At 39.5% G+C, this 27,514-nt stretch overlaps 1 protein-coding gene across 4 annotated transcripts; it reads left to right on the forward strand.

The window, feature by feature from the left end:
- Nucleotides 1-1,076: 1,076 nt before the first annotated feature.
- Nucleotides 1,077-27,514, forward strand: SAAL1 (serum amyloid A like 1). 4 transcript variants are annotated; one of them, XM_008005061.3, is made up of 12 exons: nt 1,077-1,272; nt 4,152-4,265; nt 10,982-11,065; nt 15,426-15,505; nt 17,256-17,315; nt 17,456-17,571; nt 18,239-18,419; nt 20,548-20,630; nt 20,718-20,906; nt 24,052-24,245; nt 26,352-26,444; nt 27,366-27,514. In XM_008005061.3, the coding sequence occupies exons 1-12, from the start codon at nt 1,141-1,143 to the stop codon at nt 27,456-27,458; spliced, it is 1,419 nt and encodes a 472-aa protein (XP_008003252.2). In that variant the 5' UTR covers nt 1,077-1,140; the 3' UTR covers nt 27,459-27,514. The 4 variants fall into 4 exon arrangements, with proteins under 4 accessions (XP_008003252.2, XP_008003261.2, XP_008003244.2 ...); XM_008005053.3 differs by having other exon boundaries at nt 1,078-1,272; nt 24,049-24,245; XM_037999600.2 differs by lacking the exon at nt 1,077-1,272 and adding an exon at nt 3,762-3,863 and having other exon boundaries at nt 24,049-24,245.

Here is a 27,514-nt window from a genome sequence, read left to right on the forward strand (position 1 = left end):
GTTATATTTCATGCACTTTTTTGAAAGAGTTCTAAAAGAGTCAGCCAGTCCACAAGACAGACAGAAAAAAGTTAAATTAACTGGAGTAAATTGGACTCTTAACATTTAAAGCATGCAAGATTCTGCAGCAAACTGGGAGTACTTCGGGATTGGCCTGCTATCTTCTTTAGTATTAGTTTTATCTTAACAGTTTAACAATTTGAACATTTTAACACCATCAAGTTCATTTAGGTGACGTGTTTCTTGTGTGTTTACTTGACTCCCCTGAATGATCTAGTTAGTGAACTAGAGTCACTAATGATTTGGTCACAAGGCAAATCAAGCCTACACGAAAGGAAGTGAAAACTCAAAATATCATAGTATCATCTGAATCTACTCAAATAATTTATTTTCAATATAAACATGTAACTTCAATAATGAGATGACTCATTAATGAGTCAAGCTCCTCCAACAAGACAACGACAACATCTCTTCTTCTAAGGTTTAGGTTTTGCACAGAAATCCGGATACATGGAACAGCCCATACCAACAGTCATTGCTCCTACAACAAAGCTGAACTGCCACAAGCATGTGGATCAGGTGATGTGATATTTTAGTATTTCCCCTGCTCTTCAATTTGTATAATCCATATGCAGCAACTACTGCAAAACCTGCCGTTCCAATGGGGACAAATGGTGCCTCTTTAGCTTTACGAATCAGTTTGGATCCCTGGAATCCCTTACAAGTCATCCAGCTTCGCCCACGGATATTTTTAGGAATGGCAACGGTGACCAGAGATCAGAGGATTGTAGGAACAGAGGGCGAATAGAATAAGTTCGCTAGCTTTGAGATTCACATCTGTTCCTGAGGCTTTCTCCCTGCCGCCACCCTTCTTTTTTCAATCAGGCTAAGAGCTCCTGGAGAAATGGAACACCTGATTCAGTGAGGGTGACGAATAATTATGAGTATGTTCGTGCCTGGGTCCTGGGTAGAATGGGGTGGGTGAGGTCAAGCCATCTTGGCTGGCTGGCCAAGCTCCGAACAGCAGGGGGCGCTGTAGGGGGAGTCCCGCCGGGTGCGCCGGGCGCTCTGGCACTGGGGTGCCGGTCGTCTCCTCCGCAGCTTCCGGCACGGCCTTCGAGCGCGGGACGCGGCAAAGTCATGGATCGCAATCCCTCGCCGCCGCCCCCGGGTTGCGACCAGGAGGAGGAGGAGGTGGCAGGTGGAGACTGCATAGGGAGCACGGTTTACAGCAAACACTGGCTCTTCGGCGTCCTCAGCGGACTCATCCAGGTGTGGAAACTCGCGCCACGCGTGGGCTCTCCCCACATCCCCCAGGCACCCGGGCTCCGCCTCTGGCGGCTCCTCCTGCCCCGGGAGCCGCCATCCCCACGAAGACCCCTCCCCAGGCGTGCGCTGTGGGACCTCGCTCGTTGCGTTTCGCCGGCCGCTGCGGACCCCAGAACTATCTGGGGCCCCTCCGGGTCTCTCGACACAAAGGGAAGTATAATGTTAGGGATGCTGGAATACTTGCGGTTCTATTTTAGTTTCTCAAGTTCTCCAAAAATACACGATCGTGTAACTGCATTGCTCGGGTTTTGCTCCCCATCCCCACTGTCATTTCTGAAGCCCAGGTCCTTAGTTTATATATTTCATGGACTATAGTTGTAATAGAATAAATGGTGATTTTAGGGTTATACAACTTTTATATAAAAAACGTGGCTTCTGACTAGGCGCGATGGGTCACGTCTGTAATCCCAACACTTTGGGAGGCCGAGGCGGAAGGATCGCTTGAGCCAGGAGTTCGAGACCAGCCTGGGCAACATAGAACTGGTTTCTACAAACTTAAAAAAAGCCGGTCGTGATGGTGCACACCTGTAGTCCCAGCTACTCAGGAGGCTGAGGCTGGAGGATCGTTTGAGCCTGGAGTTGGAGGCTGCAGTGAGCTGTGATCCAGCTACTGCACTCCAGGCTGGGGGACAGAGGGAGACCCTGTCTCAAAAAAACAAAAAACACAGCTTCATTACCCACTAGCTGCAGGTCACCTAACGGCTCAGAACCTCTATTTCTCTCTTAATTTCTATAAAATGGGATTATAATATTTATATTATTATATATAGGGTTATTGTGTAGGTTAAGTGAGATTATAATGGCCATAGAGTGCTTAGCATGGTGTTTGACTTATAGGAGGCTGTCAGTAAATGTGAGTTTTCTTCTCCCCATGTTTCCCTCATTGGTTCCTCTGCTTCTCTTCTCTATCCTCTCCAGTTAATTTTCTACACAGGTGCCAGAATAATCTTTAAAGACAGCGCTATTCATGACACTGCTTAGTTCCCTTTGCATAGGAGAAAAATGCATATTTCTTGAAGCTTGGGATCCAGGGCTGTTTGTACATTTTCCAGCCTCATCTTCTCGTGTGATACACTGTGTTCCATCAACAGCGAACTGTTCACCATCCCCAAACATGCTAGGCCCTCTCTCAACTCTGAACTCTTGTAGTTTCCTCTGAATACTCACTTCTTTCCTTCTTCACATGACAAACTACTATTCTTCCTTTAAAATTTAGCTTAAATATCAACACCTAAGAGAAAGTTCCCCATCTTCTCCCAGGAATAGGTCATTGGTCCATCATTTTTGCTACCACAACTTTTTGTCCACAATTCATTTGAATCACTTTGCCTTTTTTTTTTTCTTTTTTTTTTTTTTTTTGAGACAGAGTCTCGCTCTGTCGCCCAGGCTGGAGTGCAGTGGCCGGATCTCAGCTCACTGCAAGCTCCGCCTCCCGGGTTTACGCCATTCTCCTGCCTCAGCCTCCCCAGTAGCTGGGACTACAGGCGCCCGCCACCTCGCCTGGCTAGTTTTTTGTATTTTTTTAGTAGAGACGGGGTTTCACCGTGTTAGCCAGGATGGTCTCGATTTCCTCACCTCGTGATCCGCCCGTCTCGGCCTCCCAAAGTGCTGGGATTACAGGCTTGAGCCACCACGCCCTGCCCACTTTGCCTTTTCTAATATGACTATCCCTTTACATGTCTTTCCCCACTAGATCCTAAAAGTTAAAAAAAAAAAAAAAAAATCTTAAAAGTAAGGGATTAATATCTAACTCGTCTTTGTATATCTACCCCAGTGCCTAGCAACAGTATTTACTTTGTGAATGTTGAAAGAATAGATCTACCCAAGGCACTGAGTTTTTAAAAGAAGATTTTTGCAAGAGAAGATACTTTGCTGGTAGCTTCTTTGTGTCTTCTAAACAATTATGGGTTATTATTAAAGTAAGTCCTCACTTAACATCAGTAGGTTCTTGGAAATTGTGACTTTAAGCAGAATTACTGATAATGAAACCAATTTTACATAGCTAATTGATATAAACAAGAGTTAAGTTCCTGTGGCATATTTCTGGACACAAGAACATCACCAAACTTCTAAATGAGGACCCAAAACACGTCTAGTATTAAATATTGAGATAAATGTGAGCTATAAATACATTTAAGAAAGGTTAATAAAAACAAGATAACTATTTACCTAATTTTGGTGAGTTAGTGAGTGATGGTGGTTGTAGTGATTATCACTACAACTTTTATTGTTTGATTATGTTAAATCAAGGAATAAATGTTTACAAAGCAAAAATGACCACCTCTTACTACTGTACAGTCCAAAAACAATAACAAATAAGGCAGGCTTACTGAGCACGTTCCTACCACATAATTATTGTCGTACATCTCCATGATTATTGTCTTCTTTACAGATTTTTATTTTATAATAATTTGTATTCATCCATTTCCCAACCCACTTGCTCTGGTTCAGGGCTGAGGGTGGCTGGAGCCTAAACCAGCAGCTCAAGGTGCAAGGCAGAAACCAGCCCTGGACAGGATGCCATCCCATCACAGGTACACACACCCACACTCACTCAGATCGGGACCATTTAGACACACCACTTATGCTGATGTGCAAATTTGGGGGATGTGGGAGGAAACTGAAGTATCTGGAACAGACTCACGCACACATGGGAAGAACATGCAAACTCCACACAGACGGTGGCCCTGGCCAGGAATCAAGTATTTTTTTTCTCATCAGCGTTACAAAGGAAATGTTATTCGATCACCTGCTGTATTTGGGTGCCTGGTTAGTATTGTAGACAACTTTTATTCATGTTTTCTTTCTTTGTGTTTCTGAAGATTGTTAGCCCTGAAAACACCAAATCTAGCTCAGATGATGAGGAGCAGCAGACGGAGCTTGATGAAGAAATGGAGAATGAAATTTGCAGAGTATGGGATATGTCAATGGATGAGGTATGAGGCTGGAAACAAAACTCTAAAAAGACTGTTGGGTGAGGAGATGGTGGATGGATGTTTTAAAAACGGTTCAGTCCTTCACTCTGGGGAAAGGCTTTATCTCCTGTCTGTAATCACACTCATATATGATACAGGGAATGAGATCCTATGAGCTATAGTGCTAAACTTCTGTCTTTGAGGCTGGAGGATCTGAGCTCTCAATAGATTCGGACTAAATACATAGCTCTTATGAATGTATTCCTACATACATGGAGGCCAGGAAAGTTCTGATACTTACCTACCTAAAGAGAACTCTGGCCATATATTTGAGAGCAGGTTAGGAGTTAGAAGACCACTAATATACCATGATAGTATTAGAAGGAAAGGACAATAAATAATATGTCTATAGCTGCAATATTAATCATTGTTTTAATATCTGTATTTTATTCTATAGCTCAAAAGCATTTTCATGTATAGTATTCTATTTGATCTTCACAATAACTCTGTGATGTAGGTAGTACTCTTATTTTACAGTTAAGAAAATAGAGGCCAAAAGAGATTAAATGGCCTATGTGATCTCTCTTGTTTTAGTGCCTGGACTTTTGCGGTAGCTTCCTAATTAAAATCCTTGTTTTAGTCTCTTTCACCTCCCTTCTGTCCTCTACATTGCCACCCCTGTTACCTTTTTTTCCAGAAATACGTACTTAATTGTACTCATTTTCTTAAAAATTGTCAATGGCTATTCATTGTTTCAGTCATTTTATTTAAAACTTTACTGAGGTATAATTAACACACGAAAAAACTGCCTATTGTTTTGAAGTATCATTGACACCGATAATTTTTTTTTTGGAGATGGAGTCTCTATCACCCAGGCGGGAGTGCAGTGGTGCGATCTCAGCTCACTGCAACCTCCGCCTCCAGGGCTCAAGTGATTCTCCTGCCATGGCCTCCGGAGTAGCTGGGAGTACAGGCATGCACCGCCAATCCCGGTGAATTTTTGTATTTTTGGTAGAGACAGGGTTTCACCCTGTTGGCAAGGCTAGTCTCGAACTGCTGACCTCAAATGATCTACCCGCCTTGGCCTCCCAAAGTGCTGGGATTATAGGTGTGCGTCACCGCACCCAGCCAATAAACTTTGACAATGTGTACGCAGATGAAACTGTCACTGTAATCGGGATAGAGAGCGTATCCATCACCCCTAAAAGTTTCTTTATGGTCCTTGGTCGTTTCTTCCTCTTGCCTCTCCCTTCCTCCATCCTCTCCAGGCAACCGCTGATCTGCTTTCTGTCACTACAGATTAGTGTGTATTCTAGAGTTTTATATAAATGTGCTCACTTTCTTTTTTTGGTCTGGCTCTTTTATGCAGCGTAATTTTGAGAATCATCCATGTTGTGTATATCAATGGCTTATTTTTTTTTATTGCTGAATCGTGTTCCATTATCTGTATATACCACAATTTATTTTTTACCTGTTGAATGTTGGAGTTGTTTAAGGTTTATTACAGATAAAGCTGTTGTGAACTTTTGTATACAAGTGTGTATGGACATATACTTTTCTTTTCCTTGGATGAATACCTAGAGTGGTGTATTAGTCCATTCTCACGCTGCTATAGGGAAATACCTGAGACTGGGTAATTTATAAAGGAAAGAAGTTTAATTGACTCTCAGTTCAGCATGGCTGGGGAGGCCTCAGGAAACTTACAATCATGGCAGAAGGGGAAGGGGAAGCAAGCACCTTCTTCACATGGTGGCAGGAAGGAGAAGTGTGAGCAGGGGAAATGCCAGATGCTTATAAAACTATCAGATCTCATGAGACTCACTTATTATCATGAGAGCAGCATGGGGGAAACCGCCCCCATGATTCACTTACCTCCACCTAGTCTTGCCCTTGATACATGGGGACGATGGGGATTGCAAATCAAGGTGAGATTTAGCAGGAAACACAGAGCCAAACCATATCAAGTGGCCTGACTGGATCATATGGTAAGTGTATGCTTAACTTTTTAAGAAACTTTCAAATTGTTTTCCTAAACAGTTTTTACCGTTTTACATAACCACAAGCAGTGTGTGAGACATAATTCCAGGTCCAGTTTCTCGTCATCCTCATCAACACTTAGTATGGTCAGTCTTCTTAATTTTAGCCATGCTAATAAGTGTGTAGTGATAGCTCATTGTGATTATAATTTGGACTTCCTTAATTCCTAATGATGAGTATCTTTTCATGTGTTTATTTGTACTCTGTGTATCTTTTTTGGTGACGTACCTGTTTGAATCTTCTGCCTGTTTTTTAATTATGTTGTTTTCTTACATTTTCTTCTAAAAGTTTTATAATTTTAGGTTTTACATAGAAGTCTGTGATCCATTTTGAGTTGATTTTTGTATAGTGCATAGTGCAAGGATGGGTTGAAGTTTATTTTTTTGCCTATGGATATTCAATTGTTCTAGTTCATTTGTTGAAAAGATGATCCTTTCTCCACTAATTGCTTTTGCATGTTTGTCAAAAATCTGTTGTCCACATACTTCATACTTTGAAATCTTTCTTTTTAAAGATAGACATCTAGCACTGTAAAATTTTCCCTAAATATTTATGCTTTACCAGTATTCCACAAATTCTGATATGCTGTGTTTACAATTTTTTTTGAGACAGAGTCTTGCTGTGTACTTTTTGTAGAGATGGAGTTTTGCCATGTTGGCCAGGCTGGTCTTGAACTCCTGGCCTCAAGTGATCTGCCTGCCCCGGCCTCCCAAAGTACTGGGATTACAGGCATGAGCCACCATGCCCACAGAAGTTCAGAATACTTTCTAATATTCTTTACTTTTTCTTTGGTTCATACATAAGATTCAAATATTTGGGAATGTTTCAGTTACCTTTCTGTTGCTATGGTCGTTGAACACTGAATCCTTTTAAATGTGTTGAGACTTGTTTTATAGCCCAGAATATGGTCTGTCTTTACCAGTCTATCTTTGTCTTTACTTTGTCTTTACTATCACTTAAAAGACATGTTCACTTAAAAGACATGTTCACTTAAAAAGCATGTGTGTTCTGCTGTTGTTGGGTCGAGTATCTTATTACCAATGTCAGATCAGGTTGGTTGAGAGTATTGTTCAGATGTACTTTCTGTTTGCTCTACAATTATTGATAAATTATGGTTACATTTTTTAAAAAAGAAATAAAACCTGTGTTTTAAATGAACTCTTAGGGTGAAAATCTCAGTTTTAAAATTGAGAAAACAGTGCTGCTGTTTGAAGGAGGTTATTGGTGCGGGGCGAAGTCATGTTCTTTGGCCTCCTTTTGCTCCCTTACAAGAGGTGCCCTTGAGGCACCGTTCAGAACTAAGCTCTCCACTGACCGTTGAAGTCCCTGGTGCAAAGTCTAGTGAGTTTATATCTCAGCCTTGTCTCTTATTGCTCTGTAACCACGAATTCAGTGTGTGAGGACCAGAGACCTCCAGATAGATACTCCCTGCACTTTCACGTGTCCATGGGTACTATTCATGCCTCTCTGTTTAGAATGGCTTCCAGCTGGCAAAATCCTTCTCACTGTTTATGGCCCAGCTTCAGTGTCACCTCCTCTGTGATGCCACCCCAGACACTCCAGTCAGAATTAACCTCTCTTATTTCAGTGTTCCCACAGAATTGCTTCACTCTGTTACATGTGTCCTCTGATGGATTTAAATTCTTTCTCATCAAAGCACAATGTCACCCCTTCTGAAATACCTTCTTCAATGTCATGTCTAAAGTAGCCGCCTTTATCTGGGTTTCTAGCACATACTATCTTATTTTCTTTGTAGCATTTAGAAATTGTATAGTTCAGTTGTTTATATATTTATTGTTTGTTCATTTCTTTAGAAAGAAAATTCTTTGGGACTGAGTCCTTATTTAGCTTGTTCACTGATGTGTTCCCAGAACCTAAAACAGTGCCTATTAGGTTTTTCAGAAAATATTTGGGGAGTAGTGAATGAATAGATGAATACCTGAGAGGTAGCATGTTGTGGTGGTTAAGAACATAGTCTCGCCGGGCGCAGTGGCTCAAGCCTGTAATCCCAGCACTTTGGGAGGCCGAGACGGGTGGATCACGAGGTCAGGAGATCGAGACCATCCTGGCTAACATGGTGAAACACCGTCTCTACTAAAAAAAAATACAAAAAACTAGCCAGGCGAGGTGGCGGGCGCCTGTAGTCCCAGCTACTGGGGAGGCTGAGGCAGGAGAATGGCGTAAACCCGGGAGGCGGAGCTTGCAGTGAGCTGAGATCCGGCCACTGCACTCCAGCCTGGGTGAAAAGCGAGACTCCGTCTCAAAAAAAAAACATAGTCTCGCTGGGTACTTGCCTATATTCCCAGTTATTTGGAAGGCTGAGGCAGGAGGATCACTTGAGCCCAGTAGTTGGAGGCTACAGTGAGTTATGATAATGCCTATGAATCTGTGAATAGCCACTGCTGCAGTATGGACAGGATAGCAAGACCCCCATCTCTTTTAAAAAGCAAGACCATAGGCTCAAGTCAGACTCATGTGGGTTCAAATCCTAGCTTTGCTCTACTGAGACTGTATAATCTTGGGCAGGTTGCTGAACTTTTTAAACTTCAGTTTGCTTATGAGTGTAATGGGACTAATAATGTTAACTAGTTGATAGAGTTGTTTTGAGAATTAAATGAGATAGCATGCAAACCACTTCACTGTGCCTGGCATTTAATACTTGTTCAATGAATGTTAATTTTATTACTGTTGGTATTGATATTGTTAGGCCACCCTTGTGCTACTCCAGGAATTACCATTAAATTTAAAATTTTCTGCATGTGACAAAGAATTGCCCACAGGACAGATAGCTTGATCACTTACAGTGAAGAGAATCTGCTGTTTTGACTTTCAGTTTAGAGTGTATCTTTGAAAATATTATTTTCTCTGACCATGGTCTTTTAGTAAGTAGAGTGTGTCTCTCCCAGTCAGTTGTCTGGCAGGTTACTGGTTTCAGTTGCTGTGGAGAATAATTGCCTCTCTCTTTGAGGTGTTCCAGGGCCCTTTAATGCATGCAGCTTATATTTTAAGTTAAAGCTTCTCAAATATACACCTCAAATTCAGTGAAAATCTGAAGCAGTAGACAGCCAGAAACTTAATTTTATTTATATATTTTACATTGCAAATCCCCAAACAAACTGACTTAGCTTTTATATCTTACATTCCTAGGTGAGGTTTGGCCCATTTGGGGCCACATGTCCACTCACATGTCACCTGTATGTTATGCCCCTTTAGGCACTGTGGCAGACTCTCTAGGAAGAAGTTATGAGGCTACCACAGTTACATTGTCATCAGAATTTTTATTCTGTTGATGATTTTGAAAACACAAGTTCTGGTTTTGGACAGGACCCTATAGCAGTTCTTGACTTCTTTCCCCTACTGTGTTTTAAGCTCTTGGAGGACAAGAAGGAATTTTGTTTTTGTTTGTGACAAAGCTCACTCTGTTGCACAGGCTGGAGTGCAATGGCGATATCTCAGCTTACTGCAACCTGTGCCTCACGGGTTCAAGCAATCCTTCCACCTCAGCCTCCTGAGTAGCTGGGACTACAGATGGTACACCACCATGCCCAGCTAATTTTTGTATTTTCTGTAGAGATGGTGTTTCACTATGTTTGCTTAGGCTGGTCTCGAACTCCTGGGCTCAAGTGATCTGCCTGCCCTGGCCTCCCAAAGTATTAGGATTACAGGCATGAACCACCTCTCCCAGCCAAGTTTTACTCTTTTTTTCTCACTGTATTGCCCAGGCTGGAGTACAGTGGCAAAGTCATGGCTCACTGCAACCTCGACCTCCCCAGGCTCAAGTGATCCTCCCACCTCAGCCTCCCAAGTAGCTGGGACTGCAGGCATGTGCCACCACACCTGGCTAATTTTTGTATTTTTTGTGGATATGGGTTTTCACCATGTTTGCCCAAGCTGGTCTCAAACTCCTGGGCTCAAGTGATCCACCAACCTCAGCTTTCTAACCAGCCTCCCAAAGTGTTAGGATTACAGGTGTGAGCCACTGTGCCCAGCGTGTTGCTTTTTTCCCTTGTCCCCCACTTCTAGCTTAATACTCGATAGGTAATCACCAAATGTGTTTGAATGTGTTTAATGAGAATTCCTAGTGGGCAGAAACATTATTAAGGTAAATAGATTCGGGGCAGAAAAGAGTGGGATAATCCTCCGGAGTATTGTAGGTAGTTTAGATTTGTTTACAAAATTGTTCCATTGTCTGGGACCAGTTATCATAAAGACTCTCTAGTATCACTTTTGTTTGTTGACACAGTTCCTAAGCCTGTGTTTTTTTTTTTCCCCTTGTGTCTAAAATTCTAATTTTATTTTATTTTTTAATGTTTTTTGAAGACAGAGTCTTGCTCTGTCGCCCAGGCTGGAGTGCAGTGGCGCAATCTCACCTCACTGCAACCTCCACCTCTCGGGTTCAAGCGATTCACCTGCCTCAGCCTCCTGAGTAGCTGGGACTGCAGGTGCACGCTGCCACACCCGGCTAGTTTTTTTGTATTTTTAGTAGAGACGGAGTTTCACCGTGTTGCCCAGGCTGGTCGTGAACTCCTGAGCTCAGGCACTCTGCCAGCCTTGGCCTCCCAAAGTGCTAGGATTGCAGGTGTGAGCCACCGCGCCTGGCCTAAAATTCTCATTTTAATATAGAATTTTATGGTTGCCTAAGCTTTGGGGTTTAGGGAAGAATATTCAGTATCCACGCCAATAATCATTTTTCTTTTCAGGATGTGGCTTTATTTCTCCAAGAATTTAATGCTCCTGATATATTCATGGGAGTACTGGCCAAGTCCAAGTGTCCTCGATTAAGAGTAAGTATGTACATTTCTAAAGCCGCCTTCTTTGAAGCAATAAGAACAGATAGTGCTGGATGGTCATTTGTTTTTCTCACTTTGATTTTCTTACTGAATGTAAATCAACAAATCAGCCTGTAGATGTTAATTGAACATTGCCAGGTCCTAGGTAATTTGCTATTTAAATTTTTTTAATTTTATTTTTGAGACAGGGTCTCACTATGTCTCCAAGGCTTAGAGTACAGTGGCATGAGCACAGCTCACTGCAGTCTTGACTTCCTGGGCTCAAGGGACCCTCCCACCTCAGCCTCCCAAGTAACTGGGACTATAGTTGTAAGCCACCACACCCAGCTAATTTTCATTTTTATTTTGTGAAGACAGGGGTCTCCTTATATTGCTCAGGGTGGTCTTGAACTCCTGGCCTCAAGTGATCCTCCCACCTTGGCCTCCCAAAGTGCTGGGATTATAAGCATGAGCTACATGCCTGTAATAATTTAAAATATTAAATTATTAATAATTTAATAATTTAAAATTATTAGAATCATAGAATTATAGATTCAGGCTGGACCAGAGAAATTAGCACTTTCATTTAACAGCTGTGGAGACGAGTTAGACATGACCACCGTTATGCTGCTAGTATGTATCAGAGCATGGAGCAGAACCAGGGCCTCCCGTTTTTCAGTGGATTGCTCTTTTTTACTGACAAAATCCACCATTGTTTGAAAACTATTCTAAACTCAGCCTGCTGCTCAAGACTTCTACTCTCTGAACCTAACTCATCTTTCCAGCATAAAATCTGGATAACCAGCTAACCCTTCTGGTTTAGCCAGGCCTTTCTACTCCCTGTCTCAGGCTGTCTCCGTGCCTACCTTTGGGTGCCTTCTGTCCCCTCTCAGTATTTGCATCTGTTATTCACAGTGGTACTTTTCCTTCCACACCTTCCCAAGTAAGTAAGTAAGCTTTCAGTGGTCATTGCTGTTAGTAAACTGCCAAGAACAATAGATAAAGACTAAAGGAGAGGACTTTATATACTGTACAGTGTACTGTGCTTTATTGCCAATTAAATTGCCATGTGCTGTGCATACACGGATTAGTAAATATCTGTTCAATAATTATAATTATGAAAAACTGCTGTTTACTGAATACCTGGTCTTACTACTATGAGGTATACTTTTAAAGAACTAGATCTTGGGTGAAGATATGTGTTCAGGGTCACACAACTAGGAAAGAATGGAGCTGAGATTTCAGCCTAGGCCTGACTCCAGTATAACCACTATACTGTATTTCCTCTCTTTCAGATTATAAAATGGAGAATTCCGTAGTGTGTTGTTACAAGTTGAATGTTGAATTAAAATTCTTATTTAAGTAGAATGTTCTGTCTGAATTAGGGCCTGATTAACCATTTTTTCCTTGGTTCCTTATATTAATGTAAGATTTGACAATTGTGCTATTTTTGTACTGAGTTTTTCTGTCTTAAATATATTTACTCACTACTAGTGTATAAAGAAATAAGCTTATGTCAGGAATGGCACTTTTTAGGATTTAGTCATATTGTTGTATATATCCGTTGGCCACCGTCTGCTGCCACAGTGATTCTCAGCCTTGGCTGCATGTTGGAATCACCTGGGACATGGGCTCTCAAACTTAAGCATGTCCCCGCATCACTAATCACCAAGCCCCCCTCCAGAGTTTCTAGTCCAGTAGGTCCAGAATTCCTAATATGTTCCCAGGTGGCACTGGTGCTCTGGAGCGTTGCCAGACTCTGAGAAGCTTTGCCCTGGGGAACTTTTGAAAATCTTGAGTCAGGCCATACCCTAGATGAGTTAAAGCAGAATCTCCAAGTGTGAGACTTTGGCCAGCTTTTAAAGTTCCCCAGGTGATTCCAGTGAGCAGCCAAGACAGAAAAACTTGGTCTTTGATTGGAAGTTCAGTTATTCCCTCTTTAGTTTATAAGGGAAATGTATGTGGTTTTTTCCTGCCCCTACTCACTCTTAATCTTTTCCCAACATTTGACCACCCACATTTTTTTGAAACTCCATTTCTGTAGCTCCTGTGTCATCTCACTGTCATCTCTGACCTCTTGAGTCACTCCTCTCTCACCTTTCATTGGCTTTTTTCTTTCTTCCTTTTTTATGCTGTCCCGAATATGGACTTTTTGTAAGTTGTAGGCCTGATCCTTTGCTCTCATTATATTCATTTTCCTAGTGAACTTACATGTTTTATTTACACCTTTAAGTTGCAACTCGCCTGTAGGAGCAAAGCCTTGACTTCCCTTCTGATAACTGATATCACATCTCCAACTTTCTTCAGGCATTCTCTGCATGCTGTACAGTTGTCCCTTGGTATACATGGGGGATGGTTGCAAGACATTCCCCCATACTGAAATCCGCACATACTCAATTCTGCAGTCAGCTCTGTGGAAGCTGTGTGTATGAAAAGTCAGCTCTGCATATTACGCAGGTTTTGCATCTTGAGGACACTGTGTTTTCATTCCAAGTTTGGTTAGAAAAAATCCGCCTCTAACTGGACCCACACATTGAAACCTGTGTTGTTCAAGGGTCAGCTGTGCTCTCTAACCCTGAATTGTGTATGTCCTCAGTGATTTATGGTCACGCTTATCTGATCATAAAAGTCACCTGGTATATGCTGGGTAAACAATAGCTTTCCAGGCTGTACCCTGGGAATTATAATTCAGTAGATCTGAGATGAGATTTGGAAATCTGTATTTTTAACAAGCTCCTTGAGTGATTCTTACGTTCCAGCAAGCTTGGAAACACCGTACCATCTGAACTCATTGTAGCCTTTTATGCACTTTCTTTTTTAGTTTTCCTGTCAGTGGGACCAATATCACTGACTGGGGAAATGAGGCAACTTGAAAGCTGGGAGTCAAGTTCAGCTGCTTTCTCCCTTATCCTCACATTGGATTATTTTGCTTTCACCTTGAGAGTCTTCCTCAGCTTCATCCTTTTCCATGCCTGAGGGCCCTCCTCCTCTTGCGTCTTGATAACTGTGGTGCAGTTTGGAATAGTGGTTAAATGCTCAGGCTCTGGAGCTCTGCCATGTTCTAGTTGGAGATCTCAAGATCTTAGGCAAGTAGCTTAACTTCTCTGTGCCTTAGTTTCCTCATCTGAAAAAATGGGGATACTATTACTACCTATCACCTAAGTTATTATATGAAATTATACACGGAAAGTGCTTAGAGTAATGCCTGGCCATAATGAGTGGTAATAAATGTTATTGCATATTAATTAACTATTACTGAGATAGATTCTTAAATTCTTTTCAACTTCTTTTCCCTATGCACTAGTCTCCCCTTATCCTTGGGGGATGCATTCCAAGGCCCCCAGTGCCTAAAGCCCAGGATAGAACTGAACCCTATTTATAATATGCACAAATTTCCTTTTCCTTCTTCACAATTTCATGGATAGATTTGTTAGAGATCCTAAGCAACCTCAGCATACATTTTTGTATGTTTTTCTTATGAAGTCAAGAATTTTCACCTTTTCATGTAAAGAAAGCACTTAATGGTGACTCCTTGACATATGCAAATTGCCAGCATTGCTACTCTTGTGCTTTGGGGCCATTATTAAGTAAAATAAAGGTGACATGAACACAAGCCCTGTGAGATACCATGATGGTCAATCTGATAGCCAAGATGGCTACTAAGTAACTAATGGGCAGGCAGCGTATACAGCGTAAAACATGAATTGTTTATTTCTGGACTTTTCCATTTAGTACTTTTATACCAAGGTTGACCATGGGTAACTGATACCATGGATAAAGAGGGGCTACACTAATACATTATGTATTTCGCCACCAGAATAATCTTTCTAAGATACTGTTTCAGTATGTTGTCTCCCCTCCTTGAGCATCTTCATGATTCCAAATAACTTCCCAGATTAAGTCTAATTCTTCAGCACGGTATTCAGAGCCCTTAATCTCAGTCCTTTATACCTGCAGTATTTACCTCATGCTGTTCACCCACTTTGTGCCACAACCAGAGTACTTTATTGTCTACTGTCTTCGCCACGTACATGATCCCCTTCCTGCCTTTGCTGATACTGTCCCCTTATTTGAATGTCTGTCTTTTTGTTTGCGTATCTCAATACTATCAATCATTTAACACTCGTTTTATTGATAGGAGTTCTTCTTCCATAGCTCCTGCCTTTGCCCTTTCTTGTTCTTATGTCTTTCATCCCTTCTCAAATACTGTAAGCTTGTCAAGGTTAGGGTACAGGCAGTATATGTATTTCTTTATCCTGCCTCCCGTCTGCCTTACCCCAAAAGTTGGCTCAGTGGAAGTTTTTGTTCAAGTTGATATTTTTGTTTATGTCTTTCATCTCAGAGCCATTGTGACTTGTAAAATTTGATTTGGCAGGAAATCTGTGTGGGAATTTTAGGTAATATGGCCTGTTTCCAGGAGATATGTGTGTCCATCAGCAGTGATAAAAATCTTGGGTAAGTCTTGCTATATAATTATGTTTTTAAACATATTCTTTTATATCCTTAAGGAAATTCGTCTTAGGAAAAGTAGCAAATCTGAAAGACAGTCTTTTCTTTGTCTTGATGAATACTCTCTAGGAACTTCATTGTGTGTTGATGGTAGCTAGGGGCTTCTTCAGGAGGTACTGAAATAATTCAAGATTTAAACCTGTTTTCTTCAGTAGCAAAGGAACCTGAATTGTCAGCTGGTGGCAGTAAGCCAGATAGGGGAAGAACCAGTGGGACAAAACTTGGAGATGGGGCAGCCAACTGGAATCCAAAACATTTTAGGTGCAGGGAATCCAGTGACTCAGCTGGAGTCTGCAGAAACTAGATTTGTTGAATAATGTCATCCTGAGAGCTCTGACTTAGAGGATAAGACTTGCCAACAAACTAGATGATAAAGAGTTGCCTCTGTGATGAAAAGACTCAGATTTCTGCTTCGAAGCTAGTTCTCTTCTCCATGTGTAAAGTTCTGGGCAGAAGGTTTTTTAACGGAGGAAACCCAAGTTTGGTTACTGTGTTCTGAGAACACCCTGAAATTATATGCTAAATTTTGTGGGTGTATTAGTTTTCTAGGCAAAGGGTTCGTGGCTGTTCATCAGAATCTCAAAGAAATTTGTACCCAAATCGGTTAAGAAAACTGTTCTAGGCAGTTTTTGTCAGAGCTGGGGCCATGAGGGTTTTATCACAGGATGCAGGTACCTGGGTTTCTCAGAAAGAGATAACGCCTAGTTGTGGAGGGACTTTGAGATCCTAGTTCAGAGTATTTATTCCTCAGTAATTACAGTCATCCATGGAGCAAATGACTTAGGATTATGTTTGGTCTCTATAATGTTCTCTATCAAAACTCCAGGAATGAGAAATGTTAACAAATGTTATAAATTCAAGTAAATGCTTATCTTAATATTAGTATGGTGCAAGTTATTTTGCTGATGGGATATAAATTTGTTGAACCACTTTAGAATAGTTGGGCATTATCTGGGCACGTTGGAACATATGCATGTGCTGTGACCAGCTGATGGTAAGAGAAACTGTGCACATGTGCATCAGGATAACTCTTACAGATATTATAGGAGGATTACTTGAAATAGCCCCAAATTGGAATCAACGCAAATGGCCATCAGCAGTAGTCTGGAAAAATAAATTGTGTTATTTTCACACAATGGAGTACTCTGCAGCAATCTGTCAAAGAATAACAGCTAAAGAAACAACATGGGTGGATCTTACATGTATAGTTTCCAGCAAATAAATGAAGACTCAAAAGAATAAGTATAATATAATTTATTTCATATGTTGTCTCCCCTCCTTGACCATCTTCATGAATCCGAATAACCTCCCAGATTATGTCTATTTATTCAGCATGTCCTCTTAATCATTTTACCTGCAGTATAAAGCAACACCAAAATATATAAAATAATAAAACTATAGAGCAAAGTAAAGAAATGATTGCTGGAAAAATCAGAATGGTCATCATTTCCAGGTGGGAAAGAGAATTGTGATTTAGAATGGACACATGGTGACTACCGAGATGCAGCTCTGTTCTGTTTCTTGGAAACACGAGTGTTTGCTTTATAATTATTTATTAACTATAGATTTGTATCTTTTGGGCTTTTCTGAATACATGCTGTATTTCACAATAAAGATGTTAAAAAACTTAAATGAAAACTCAGATATTTTAAATGCGAGAAGTGAGGCATATCGGTTAACTTCTTTGTTTTTGTAGGCAGGTATTATTGCACTGTTTGTATGATTCAGACCCACCTACTCTGCTGGAAACAAGCAGGTATGCTTTTCCTTTTATGAATTCTATAAGGTTACTCATAAGAGTAGCTAAGAAAAAAAGCTAATTTTTTATTTTCGAATTTCCTTTACTGTTTTATTTTTTTTTGAAAAGTAGAAATTCAACCCACGTTTACCATGTAGGTTGTTGCTTACTTGCCTTTCCCAGGCAGAAGTGGCCAGTGTTTGGGTTGAAAGGATCCGGGAACATCCAGCGATTTATGATAGCGTTTGCTTCATTATGTCAAGTTCAACAAATGGTAAGTCATCATGTAGTCCAGAAAAAAAAATGTTTTAAATTTTATTTAATTTTTAGGAAACCATGTAACTATTTCTAGAAGTCACCTTTTTGAAAAAAGCTTTGGGTGCCAGGTAATAAAGTTTGTCAGTTTGAGACAGAATCTTGCTCTGTCACCCAGGTTGGAGTGCAGTAGTGTGATCATAGCCCACTACAGCCTCAAACTCCTGGGTTCAAGGTATCCTTCTGTTAATCTCCCCAATAGCTGGGACTATCGTTGTGCACCGCCATGCTCAGCTCATTTTAAAATTTTTTGTAGAAATGGAGTCTCACTTTCTTGCCCAGGCTGGTTTCGAACTCGTGTGTTCAAGCAGTCATCCAGCCTTGGCCTCCCAAAAGTGTTGGGATTACAGGTGTAAGCCACCATGCCAGCTTTTTGTTTGTTTTTTGGAGAAAGATTTTTGATTGAAGATATAAAATTTCTTAAATTCCTGGGACACTGATGAATTCCTCATTTAAAAATGAGGAAAAATACGCAAATTTAAACATGTGAGATAAGTAAATAATCCTTTAGAATAAGTACTGCTTTGGCAAGATTTGGTTTTGTTAGAATAGCTTTAGGAATTTTGCTTAACCCTATTGCTTTTAGCAATTTGTTTTTATTTCTATATCTGTTTTATTCTCTGCAGTTGACTTGCTGGTGAAGGTGGGGGAGGTTGTAGACAAGCTCTTTGATTTGGATGAGAAACTAATGTTGGAATGGGTCAGAAATGGGGCTACTCAGCCTCTGGACCAACCCCAGGAAGAGTCTGAAGAGCAGCCAGTGTTTCGGCTCGTGCCCTGTATACTCGAAGCTGCCAAACAAGTACGGTAGGTGAGCTCTTTCGTGCAAAGTGTTCTGGGAAAATGCAATTGATAGAAGTATTCTCAGATATAAAAGTCTTCTTAGATTCCTTACAACAGAATAAAGTACACAGTCACTCCTTGTTACGTTAATGCACTACTAATATTTGTGATGCAACCTGTATGCTTTTTACAAAAATGATAGTGGTTACAAACTTCCTGTTACATTATCATTTAGCTATAGGCTGTTATTCAGCATTAACTGTGGTTTCTGTCTTATCATATTTTATGTAATTTAAATCAAAGAGATAACATCATTTTCTTGTGCTTTTACATTGAACATTTAACAACTTCTTAATTAACGTTGCACATCTTTTTTTTTTTGCTCCTTGTGGTTATATGCCAGTCTTCAATAAGTGACTATTTTGGGACTCTGATGTCTTGTCAAGAGTGATTACTAAGCCTTACAGGTCATTAAAACTGTTTATTGCTAATCACTAGAAAATTAATTTTTAAATTGATCTGCTTAGTGATTTGCTTAGTGCCTTCTTAGTGCTGAGTAAGCCACATCAAAACCTATTAATTTTGTGTCCTTTATCCAAGTGAGGATTAAATTCATCATCTTTCCCTAAACCTGCTTCATCAGTATTCTCATTCTCAGTAAATGATGTAATCACTGTCCTATTTGGATAATATAGAAGAAATGGAGAAGCCATTACAGAATCTTTCCTGCCCCAGTATTTTCCCATTGTAGTCAACTCCCAACCCTTATTCCTGACTTTTTCTGGGATTCCATCCATGCCAGTCAAGCCATTATTGTCTCTCATCTGGAGAACTGCCACATTCTTTTACTTGAATTCGCTGCCTCTATGCTTGCTTTTCCCAAGCCTAGACTTTAAAACTGTTTTTGCAAAGTACATACTCATCTCACTCTCATGCTTCAGTCTTTTCAGTTACCTTCCTTAGGATAAGGTCCAGAAAAAAACAAAAACAAACACAAATACAGCTTGGGTACTGTGTACATCACCTGGGTGATGGGACCATCCATATTCCCAAACCTCAGCACCATACATGTAACAACCCCCAACATGTACCTTCTGAATCCAAAATATAAATAAATAAAATACGGGAAAAAAGAATGAAATAAATGAAAAATTCTCAGAAAAATAAAGTGCAGCTTATAGGCCCAGTAGTGCTATCCTTATTCCTTGTACTCTGCGTTTCAGTCATGTGAAGTTTGCTTCACTTCTTCAACTGAACCAGCTCTCTTGTCTCCAGGCCTTTGCACAGTATGTTTCCTCCACCTCATACACTTCTTTGCCTCTTCATGTTTCTGTGTAAACATCATTTTTCTTAAGGTACCTTCTCTGACCCTGCAAACTAAGTCTCCTTGCTGTATAGTGGCTCCTAGCCCTATAGTGTTACATTCATACCACTTTATTGTAATTACCCCGCTAGCAATCTTCTTTCCTTTTAAAGTATAAACTTTATGAAGGTAGGGATAAGATCTTATGCATCTGTTTTCTCAACTCCTAACATAGTGCCTGAACTTTAATTTGTAAGTACTTAAATAAACATTTGCCAAACCATTGTTTTAATTGTTCACTGTCTTTTCACTTGCTTGGTTGAAGAACTAAGATTTTGAGTTTCCAAACTGTTTAGATTTTTGAGAATCCAAATGGTTGATCATAAGAATTAGACTTATATGCTTTTAGTATTCTCAGCTAGGGGGCTAGGATAATCCTGAGACGTTTTCAGAACATCATTTTTGTTGATGCATGGTGCAGTGGACCTTACGTTCATACTATAAAAATCGCAGTCATTTTTTGTTCTGATTATTCAAGCAAACCAAAATGATAAAGTATCAACTAGCAGGTTTCTGCATTGTTGCTTTTATGAGATAGACCCAAAAAGATTTTTTTACTTCTTGTCCTGTGTGTGTTGATTATTTTATATAATGTTTATTTTTTGCTGTTTCCCCTGTTAGAATATAAAAGCTCTAACGAGCACAGAGCCTTCGTTCCTTTCCTTTGTTTTATCCTTAGCACCTTGAATAGTGGCTGGCAGAGTAATAAATATTTATTGAATGGATGAATGATTGGAATCCCCTGGACAGTAACGTTGTTGATTCAGTGCTTTTACTTTTCCTGTTTAGTTCTGAAAATCCAGAATGGCTTGATGTGTACATGCATATTTTACAACTGCTTACTACAGTAGATGATGGAATTCAAGCAATTGGTAAGATGGTTTATCGGAAGCGCTACAGTTACTCATTTAATTGTTTGCTGATTTTAAAGTACTGCTTTATTTGTTGTCTTTATTAAGTACATTGTCCTGACACTGGAAAAGACATTTGGAATTTACTTTTTGACCTGGTCTGCCATGAATTCTGCCAGTCTGATGATCCACCCATCATTCTTCAAGAACAGAAAACAGTGTTAGCCTCTGTTTTTTCAGTGTTGTCTGCCATTTATGCCTCACAGACTGAGCAAGAGTATCTAAAGATAGAAAAAGGCAAGTACAATTTCCTAGGCTCATACTGTTTTTCATTTCATTGATTTCTCCCTTTTAAAAAATGCTTTCATTTCCCTAGTTATAAAAATATGCTAAACTTCAAAAATTTATTTTATTATTGTATTTATTTACTTATTTTACTTTTTATTTATTTTTATTTTTTGGAAACAGAGTCTTGCTCTGCTGCTCAGGCTGGAGTGCGGTGGTGCGATCTTGGCTCACTGTAACCTTTGCCTCCTGGGTTCAAGTGATTCTCGTGCCTCAGCCTCCCAAGTAGCTGGGATTACAGGCACACACCACTGTGCCCAGCTAATTTTTGTATTGTTTCGGTAGAGACAGCGTTTCACCATGTTGGCCAGGCTGGGCTGGAACTCCTGAGCTCAGGTGATCCACCCGCCTCGGCCTCCCAGAGTGCTGGGATTACAGGTGTGAGCCACCCCGCCTGGCCTATTTACTTATTTTAAAGACAGAGTCTTATTTTGTCGCCCAGCTGTAGTGCCATGGCAGGATCATAGCTCACTGCAACCTTGAATTCCTGGGCTCAGGTGATTGTCTCACCTCAGCCTTCTGAGTAGCTGGGACTACAGCCACATGACACCACACCTGGCTAGTTTTTAAATTTTTTATAGAGACAGGGTCTCACAATCTTGCCCAGGCTTGTCACAAACTCCTGGGCTCAAATGACCCTCCTGCCTTGCCTTCCAGAGTGCTGGGATTACAGGCATGAGCCTCTACACCCTACCTAAAAACTTATAAAAAATATCAAGGAAACATGATGTCTGTAATCTTATCATCCAACACATGCACATATATTTAATTCTGCTTTTTAGCCAACATTTCATTTAGAAATATAAAATGAATATTTTCGTATGTAAACACATAGTCTTTCACAGAGTGATTTTTATGACCACAATTAAATTCATGATTCATTTAGAATTTATTCTGGTGTCACATGTGAAGTGTGGCTTTAATTCTTTTTTCCCCCTTTGATAACTTTGGTACTAGTGGTATCAATTTTTTTTCCAGAGGGCTACCCAGTTGTCTCAACATCGTTTAGTCAGTAATCCAGCTTACCCACACTGATTTGAAATTTCATCATTATTTTTAAAATTCCCCTATATATTCTATTCAGTTCCATTACTATGTTCATATATTAGTAGCCATAGTGTTTTTAAATATTAAGGTTTTATGTTTTAATACTTAATAAGGCGAATTCCTCTTCATTCTAAGTTTTCAGAATGTTTTTAACTATTCTTATCACTAACTTTAAGTTCCAAAAACAAAAACTTTCTGATATTTTTATTGATATGGTATTAACTTTATAGAATATCTAAGAATATGTTATGCCCTTTCATTTGTTCAGGTCTTTTGTGTGTCCCTCAGTAATGGTTTCTTCATATAGATCTTGGATATTTCTTATTAGTTTCATTCCTAGATATTTTATCTTTTGGGTTTACTATTGTCTATGACATATTTTCTTCCACTGATTATTGTTGTTGGAATATATGAAGGCTATTGATTTCTGTATATTAACTTTGCATCCTGTAACCTTACCAAATTCTTACTGTTTTTAGTAGTCGTTCCAGTAATAATCTTTGGGCTTTATGTGATAGTGCTTTGGCTTAAATTAGATATATTTTATCACTTGTCTATCTCTGGTTTATTCTTCTTATCTTTCTGTCTTGCCTAGAATCTCTGGTGTAAAATAATAGTGATGGTAGAAAACATCCTTACCTTCTTCCTGATTTTATTAGAAATAATCCTAGAGTTCCGCTGTTAAGCATTATTGGGTATAAGATACATGTTTTACAACCAGGTGTGGTGTCTCACACCTATAATCCCAGCACTTTGGGTGGCTGAGGTGGGCAGATTACCTGAGGTCAGGAGTTCAAAGTCAGCCTGGCCAACATGGTGAAACCCTGTCTCTGCTAAAAATACAAAAATTAGCCAGGTTTGGTGGCATGCGCCTGTAATCTCAGCTACTCGGAAGGCTGAGGCAGGAGATTTGCTTGAACCTGGGAGGCGGAGGCTGCAGTGAGTCGAAATGACGCCTTTGCACTCCAGCCTGGGCAACAGAACAAGACTCTGCACCCCCTTGCCCCCCTAAAAATAAGATATATGTCTTACCATTTAAGGAAATATTAATCTGTTTCTATTTTATTAAGACTTTTTAATAAAAAAGAATGTTGAATATTTTTAAGATCTTCATTTATAAATATGTTACCTCATTGAGAAGGTGGCATTGAGTACAGTCCTTAGGGAGAGAATGGAGGAGTCATGTGCATACTTGGGGAGAAGAACATTCCAGACAGAGGGAATAGAAAGTGTAAAAGCCCTCAACCAGAAGTATGCCTGGTATATTTGAGGGGGAGCAGTGAGATCCCATGTGGCTGGGGTGGATTTAGCAAAGTAGCACATGGAGCCAAAGAGGTAGAGTATGGAGGGCCTAATTTTGCCTTTTCCTCTAAATGAGGTGGGGAATCATGGTGAGTTTTAAGCAGAAGTTGAATACACATGAGCTGACTTTAATAGGCTGCTGTTTTGATGAGAAATGTAGGAGTCATTGGTACAAAAGGGAGATGAGTTAGGAGGCTTTTAGAGATTCTTGATAATTAACTCATAGCAAGAAATGTTATAACTTGGACCAAGATGTTAACAGTGGTAGTGGTAGAAAAATCCCGTGAGCTAATTTTTGTATACTTTTTATAAAGACACGGTTTCGCCATGTTGCTCAGGCTGGTCTCGAACTCCTGGGCTCAAGCTACCCGCCCATCTTGGCCTCTCAAAGTGCTGAGATTGTAAGTGTGAGCTACCACCCCTGGCCTCCTAGGCTTATTTGATTGCTGAGTCTTCATTGCTTTAGTTCTCAACTCAATGTCACCTTGCCAGAGAGCTTGCCCTGCTAGACTGCTATATTCCTCTTTTATTTCCTTCACAGAACCTAACCAAAATCTAAAATAGTCTGTTATATTTACTTATTTGAAAGTATAAAAATGTAAGCCTCTTACAGGCTGACATCTTGCTGATGTTACCACTGTATCTGTAGTACCCAAAATAATAATGTCTAGCACTAATTCAATACATATGAATGAAAAACCAAACTTAACTGGCCAATTCAATGTTTCTTGATTTGTTTATACAGTAGATCTTCCTCTAATTGACAGCCTCATTCGGGTCTTACAAAATATGGAACAGTGTCAGAAAAAACCAGAGAACTCGACAGAGTCTAACACAGAAGAAACTAAAAAGACTGATTTAACCCAAGATGATTTCCACTTGAAAATCTTAAAGGATATTTTATGTGAATTTCTTTCTAATATTTTTCAGGCATTAACAAAGGTAGGAAAGAAGTATTGATGATGTCATGAACAAAAGAAAGTGTGGGTTGCTTAACTCTCCAACTTTATTACTGTTTTTTTAATATGAAAGTAATATATTTTTGGGGAAAATAAAGTAAAATCTTAATATCACCATGAGTTTATAATCTTAAAAACCGCTAGCTGATGTGGTTTGGTATATTTATGTATGACAAACATATGCATATGTTTGCATGCATGTATTTTTATAAATGCATTTTTCCTATACTTTAACCCAGCATATGCAATTTTTATAGACTACTGTTTTCCCTTAACACTATATTATAAGCATTTTTCTTGATTCTAGATGAAAGACTTTTTGCTGAGAGCCAGTTTAAACCTAATTTACCAAATAATCAGTTTTCAAAATTTACTGCAAACTTCTCTTAAGGAATATTCTCCCTGAATATGTTCAGTGGCTATTAACATTCCTCCTTTGACCATATTTTTTTCTATCCATATATTTGGAAAGAAATATATTATGAATATGTTATGAATATATTGTATTATGAATATAAAATGCTACAAATATAGCTGTGAATAATATATTTATTCATACCCACTGAATTTTTTAAAGAGTATTCCTTAAGAAGTTTCTCTTGGCCAGGTGCCCATAATCCCAGCACTTGGGAGGCTGAGGCAAGTGGATCACTTGAGCCCAGGAGTTTGAGACCAGTTTGGGCAACATGGCAAAACCTCATCTCTACAAAAAATACAAAAATTAGCCGGGTATGGTGGCACATGCCTGTGATCCCAGCTACTTGGGAGGCAGGGATGGAAGGATTGCACTCCAACCTGAGTGAAAAAGTGAGACCCTATCTCAAAAAACAAAATGAAACAAAAGGTTTCTCTTATTCTGGTAATTTTTTTTTATTAGTTGTCTTGCTTCCCTTTTCCCTATTTGTATTTTCCAGATTTGGGGTTATTACCTCAGCAGGTTTTACAGAATTAAAATTACTGGATTCAACATTATAAATGTGAAGATGGCTAAGGCATAATGGCCATATTTTGTCAAAATACTATTTACATGTGAAATGTTGGTTTTTACTTGACCCTTATTATTGGCTATTATAATTTTTATGTCAAAGTTCAGGTAATAAATTGTGTCTTATTTTGATTTGCATTTTTAAATTAATGAGATTGAAATATTTGGATGTCATATATTTTGTTTCCTACTTTTTTATAATTTATCCATTTTGATTATAAATTTATCCATTTATAATTTATCCATTTGATTTAATTGGATAATTTTTAATTATTGGATAATTTAATTATTAATTGGATAATTAATTGGATAATAATTTTTAATTATCCAATTAAAAATTTATCCTTTTTTATAATTTATCCATTTGTATGAATTTCTTGGGTAATAATGCATCTTTTCCATATTTATCACATGTATTTTTTCCCATTCTTTGCTGTTGCTTTTGTTTTTTGGAGCACCTACTTTTAAGTGGTAGGAACATCAAAGAAAGGTGAGCTGAGGATACACTAGGGCTATGTCATGCAAATTTTTATATGCCATGTTTAGGGGATTTGGACTTAATCTTGAAGAAACTGAGGAGCTACTAAAGATTTTTTTTCTTTTAAGCACCAGGTGATATGATCAGTTTAGAAAGATTACTCCAAAAGCAATAGAGAGGAAGGAGTAGAGAGTTGAGGCTGGAGGGCAGGAGATCAACTAACAGGCTCTTGTGGTTGGTAATCTTCAAGAATAATCTGAAAAAGGATGGCAGCCTAAACAATGGAAGTTTGAATGGAGAGGAGGGATGGGGTAAGAGAGATTTGGTAGAATAGAATTGAGCACTTGCCGGGAGGGGTCAGCAGGAGAGGGGAGGGAAAAGTCTTCACTGTGTTCCAAGTTTGTATTCTGTGTAGCAGGGTGGATGGTGGTGTCCTTCACTAAAATAAAGACGACAGTGGAGAACACGTTTGGGTTACATAAGCCTCCTTGATGTCGGTGGGTTCAGTTGGGACATTTGAAATGCCTATGAAGTCAGGAGGAAATTGAATATCCTAATTTGTTTTTATTCACTAGTTAAAGCTTGAAAAAATTTCCCTTTTTTGACATTAAATGTTGTTGTTTTAGGAGACGGTGGCCCAGGGAGTAAAGGAAGGCCAATTGAGCAAACAGAAGTGTTCCTCTGCATTTCAAAACCTTCTTCCTTTCTATAGCCCTGTGGTGAGTACGGGTAAATGTATAGGCGGCCAAGTTTTGTAGGGTTACTAAATGTTTTCAAGTAAGCACTTGATTTCGAGGTCATTGTCAAAAATTATAGTATATACAATTTATATGACTTAATGCCTTTGTCAGATAGATGACTGCTGGAAACAGAAAACCAAATACCATATGTTCTCATTTAGAAGTGGGAGCTAAAACCATTGGATACCATGGACATAAAAATGGGAAAAGTAGACACTGGGGACTACAGGAGGAGGGGGAAAAAGAGAGGGAGGGCAAGGGCTGAAAAACTACCTATTGGGTACTAAGCTCACTGCCTGGGTGACAGGTTCATCTGTGCCTCAAACTTCAGCATCATGTGATATACCTTTGTACCAAACCTGCACATGTAGACATTTAGATCCCCCTGAGTCTACAATAAAGGTTGGGGGAAAAAAGGATGACTACTGGAAAATTTGTACTACTATTGGGAGTAACAATTCTAAGAGGAAAAATTCAGCTCTGAATCTATAGTACTCCTTTCTGTTATGAAGTAGGTAGCATCTGTATTAAACCAAAATCAGATTCTTGGGAATAGGCAGTAGGTTTTTATGGTTCTTCAAATGACATCACATTTCCTAAACCATTAGAATCAGATTTCACAATAAGAACTTTTTCGGGAAAATGAAGGACAGAATGTGGGAACAGACTGTAAAGAGGAGGCAGGGGGAGAAGTACTAGCTTAAGAGTAGAACGGAATGGGAAAGAATAGTCATTTCCTTGAGAATGATTTAGAAGACTGCTTAGGAAGTACTGTTACTGTCATCTGGAGATCTGCCAGCATTTCTTTTCCATTGGACCCTTTAGAAACCACAGGTAGAGCAATCAGTACCTTAAACCACGTTTTTCTCTTCTGTTTGATTTTGTTTGTTTGACTCATAGGTGGAAGATTTTATTAAAATCCTACATGAAGTTGATAAGGCGCTTGCTGATGACTTGGAAAAAAGCTTCCCAAGTTTGAAGGTTCAGACTTAAAACCTGAATTGGAATTACTTCTGCATAAGAAATAAACTTTATTTTTCTCACTGACA

Source organism: Chlorocebus sabaeus, chromosome 1, assembly GCF_047675955.1.
Source record: "Chlorocebus sabaeus isolate Y175 chromosome 1, mChlSab1.0.hap1, whole genome shotgun sequence".
Classification (NCBI taxonomy): Eukaryota; Metazoa; Chordata; class Mammalia; order Primates; family Cercopithecidae; genus Chlorocebus; species Chlorocebus sabaeus.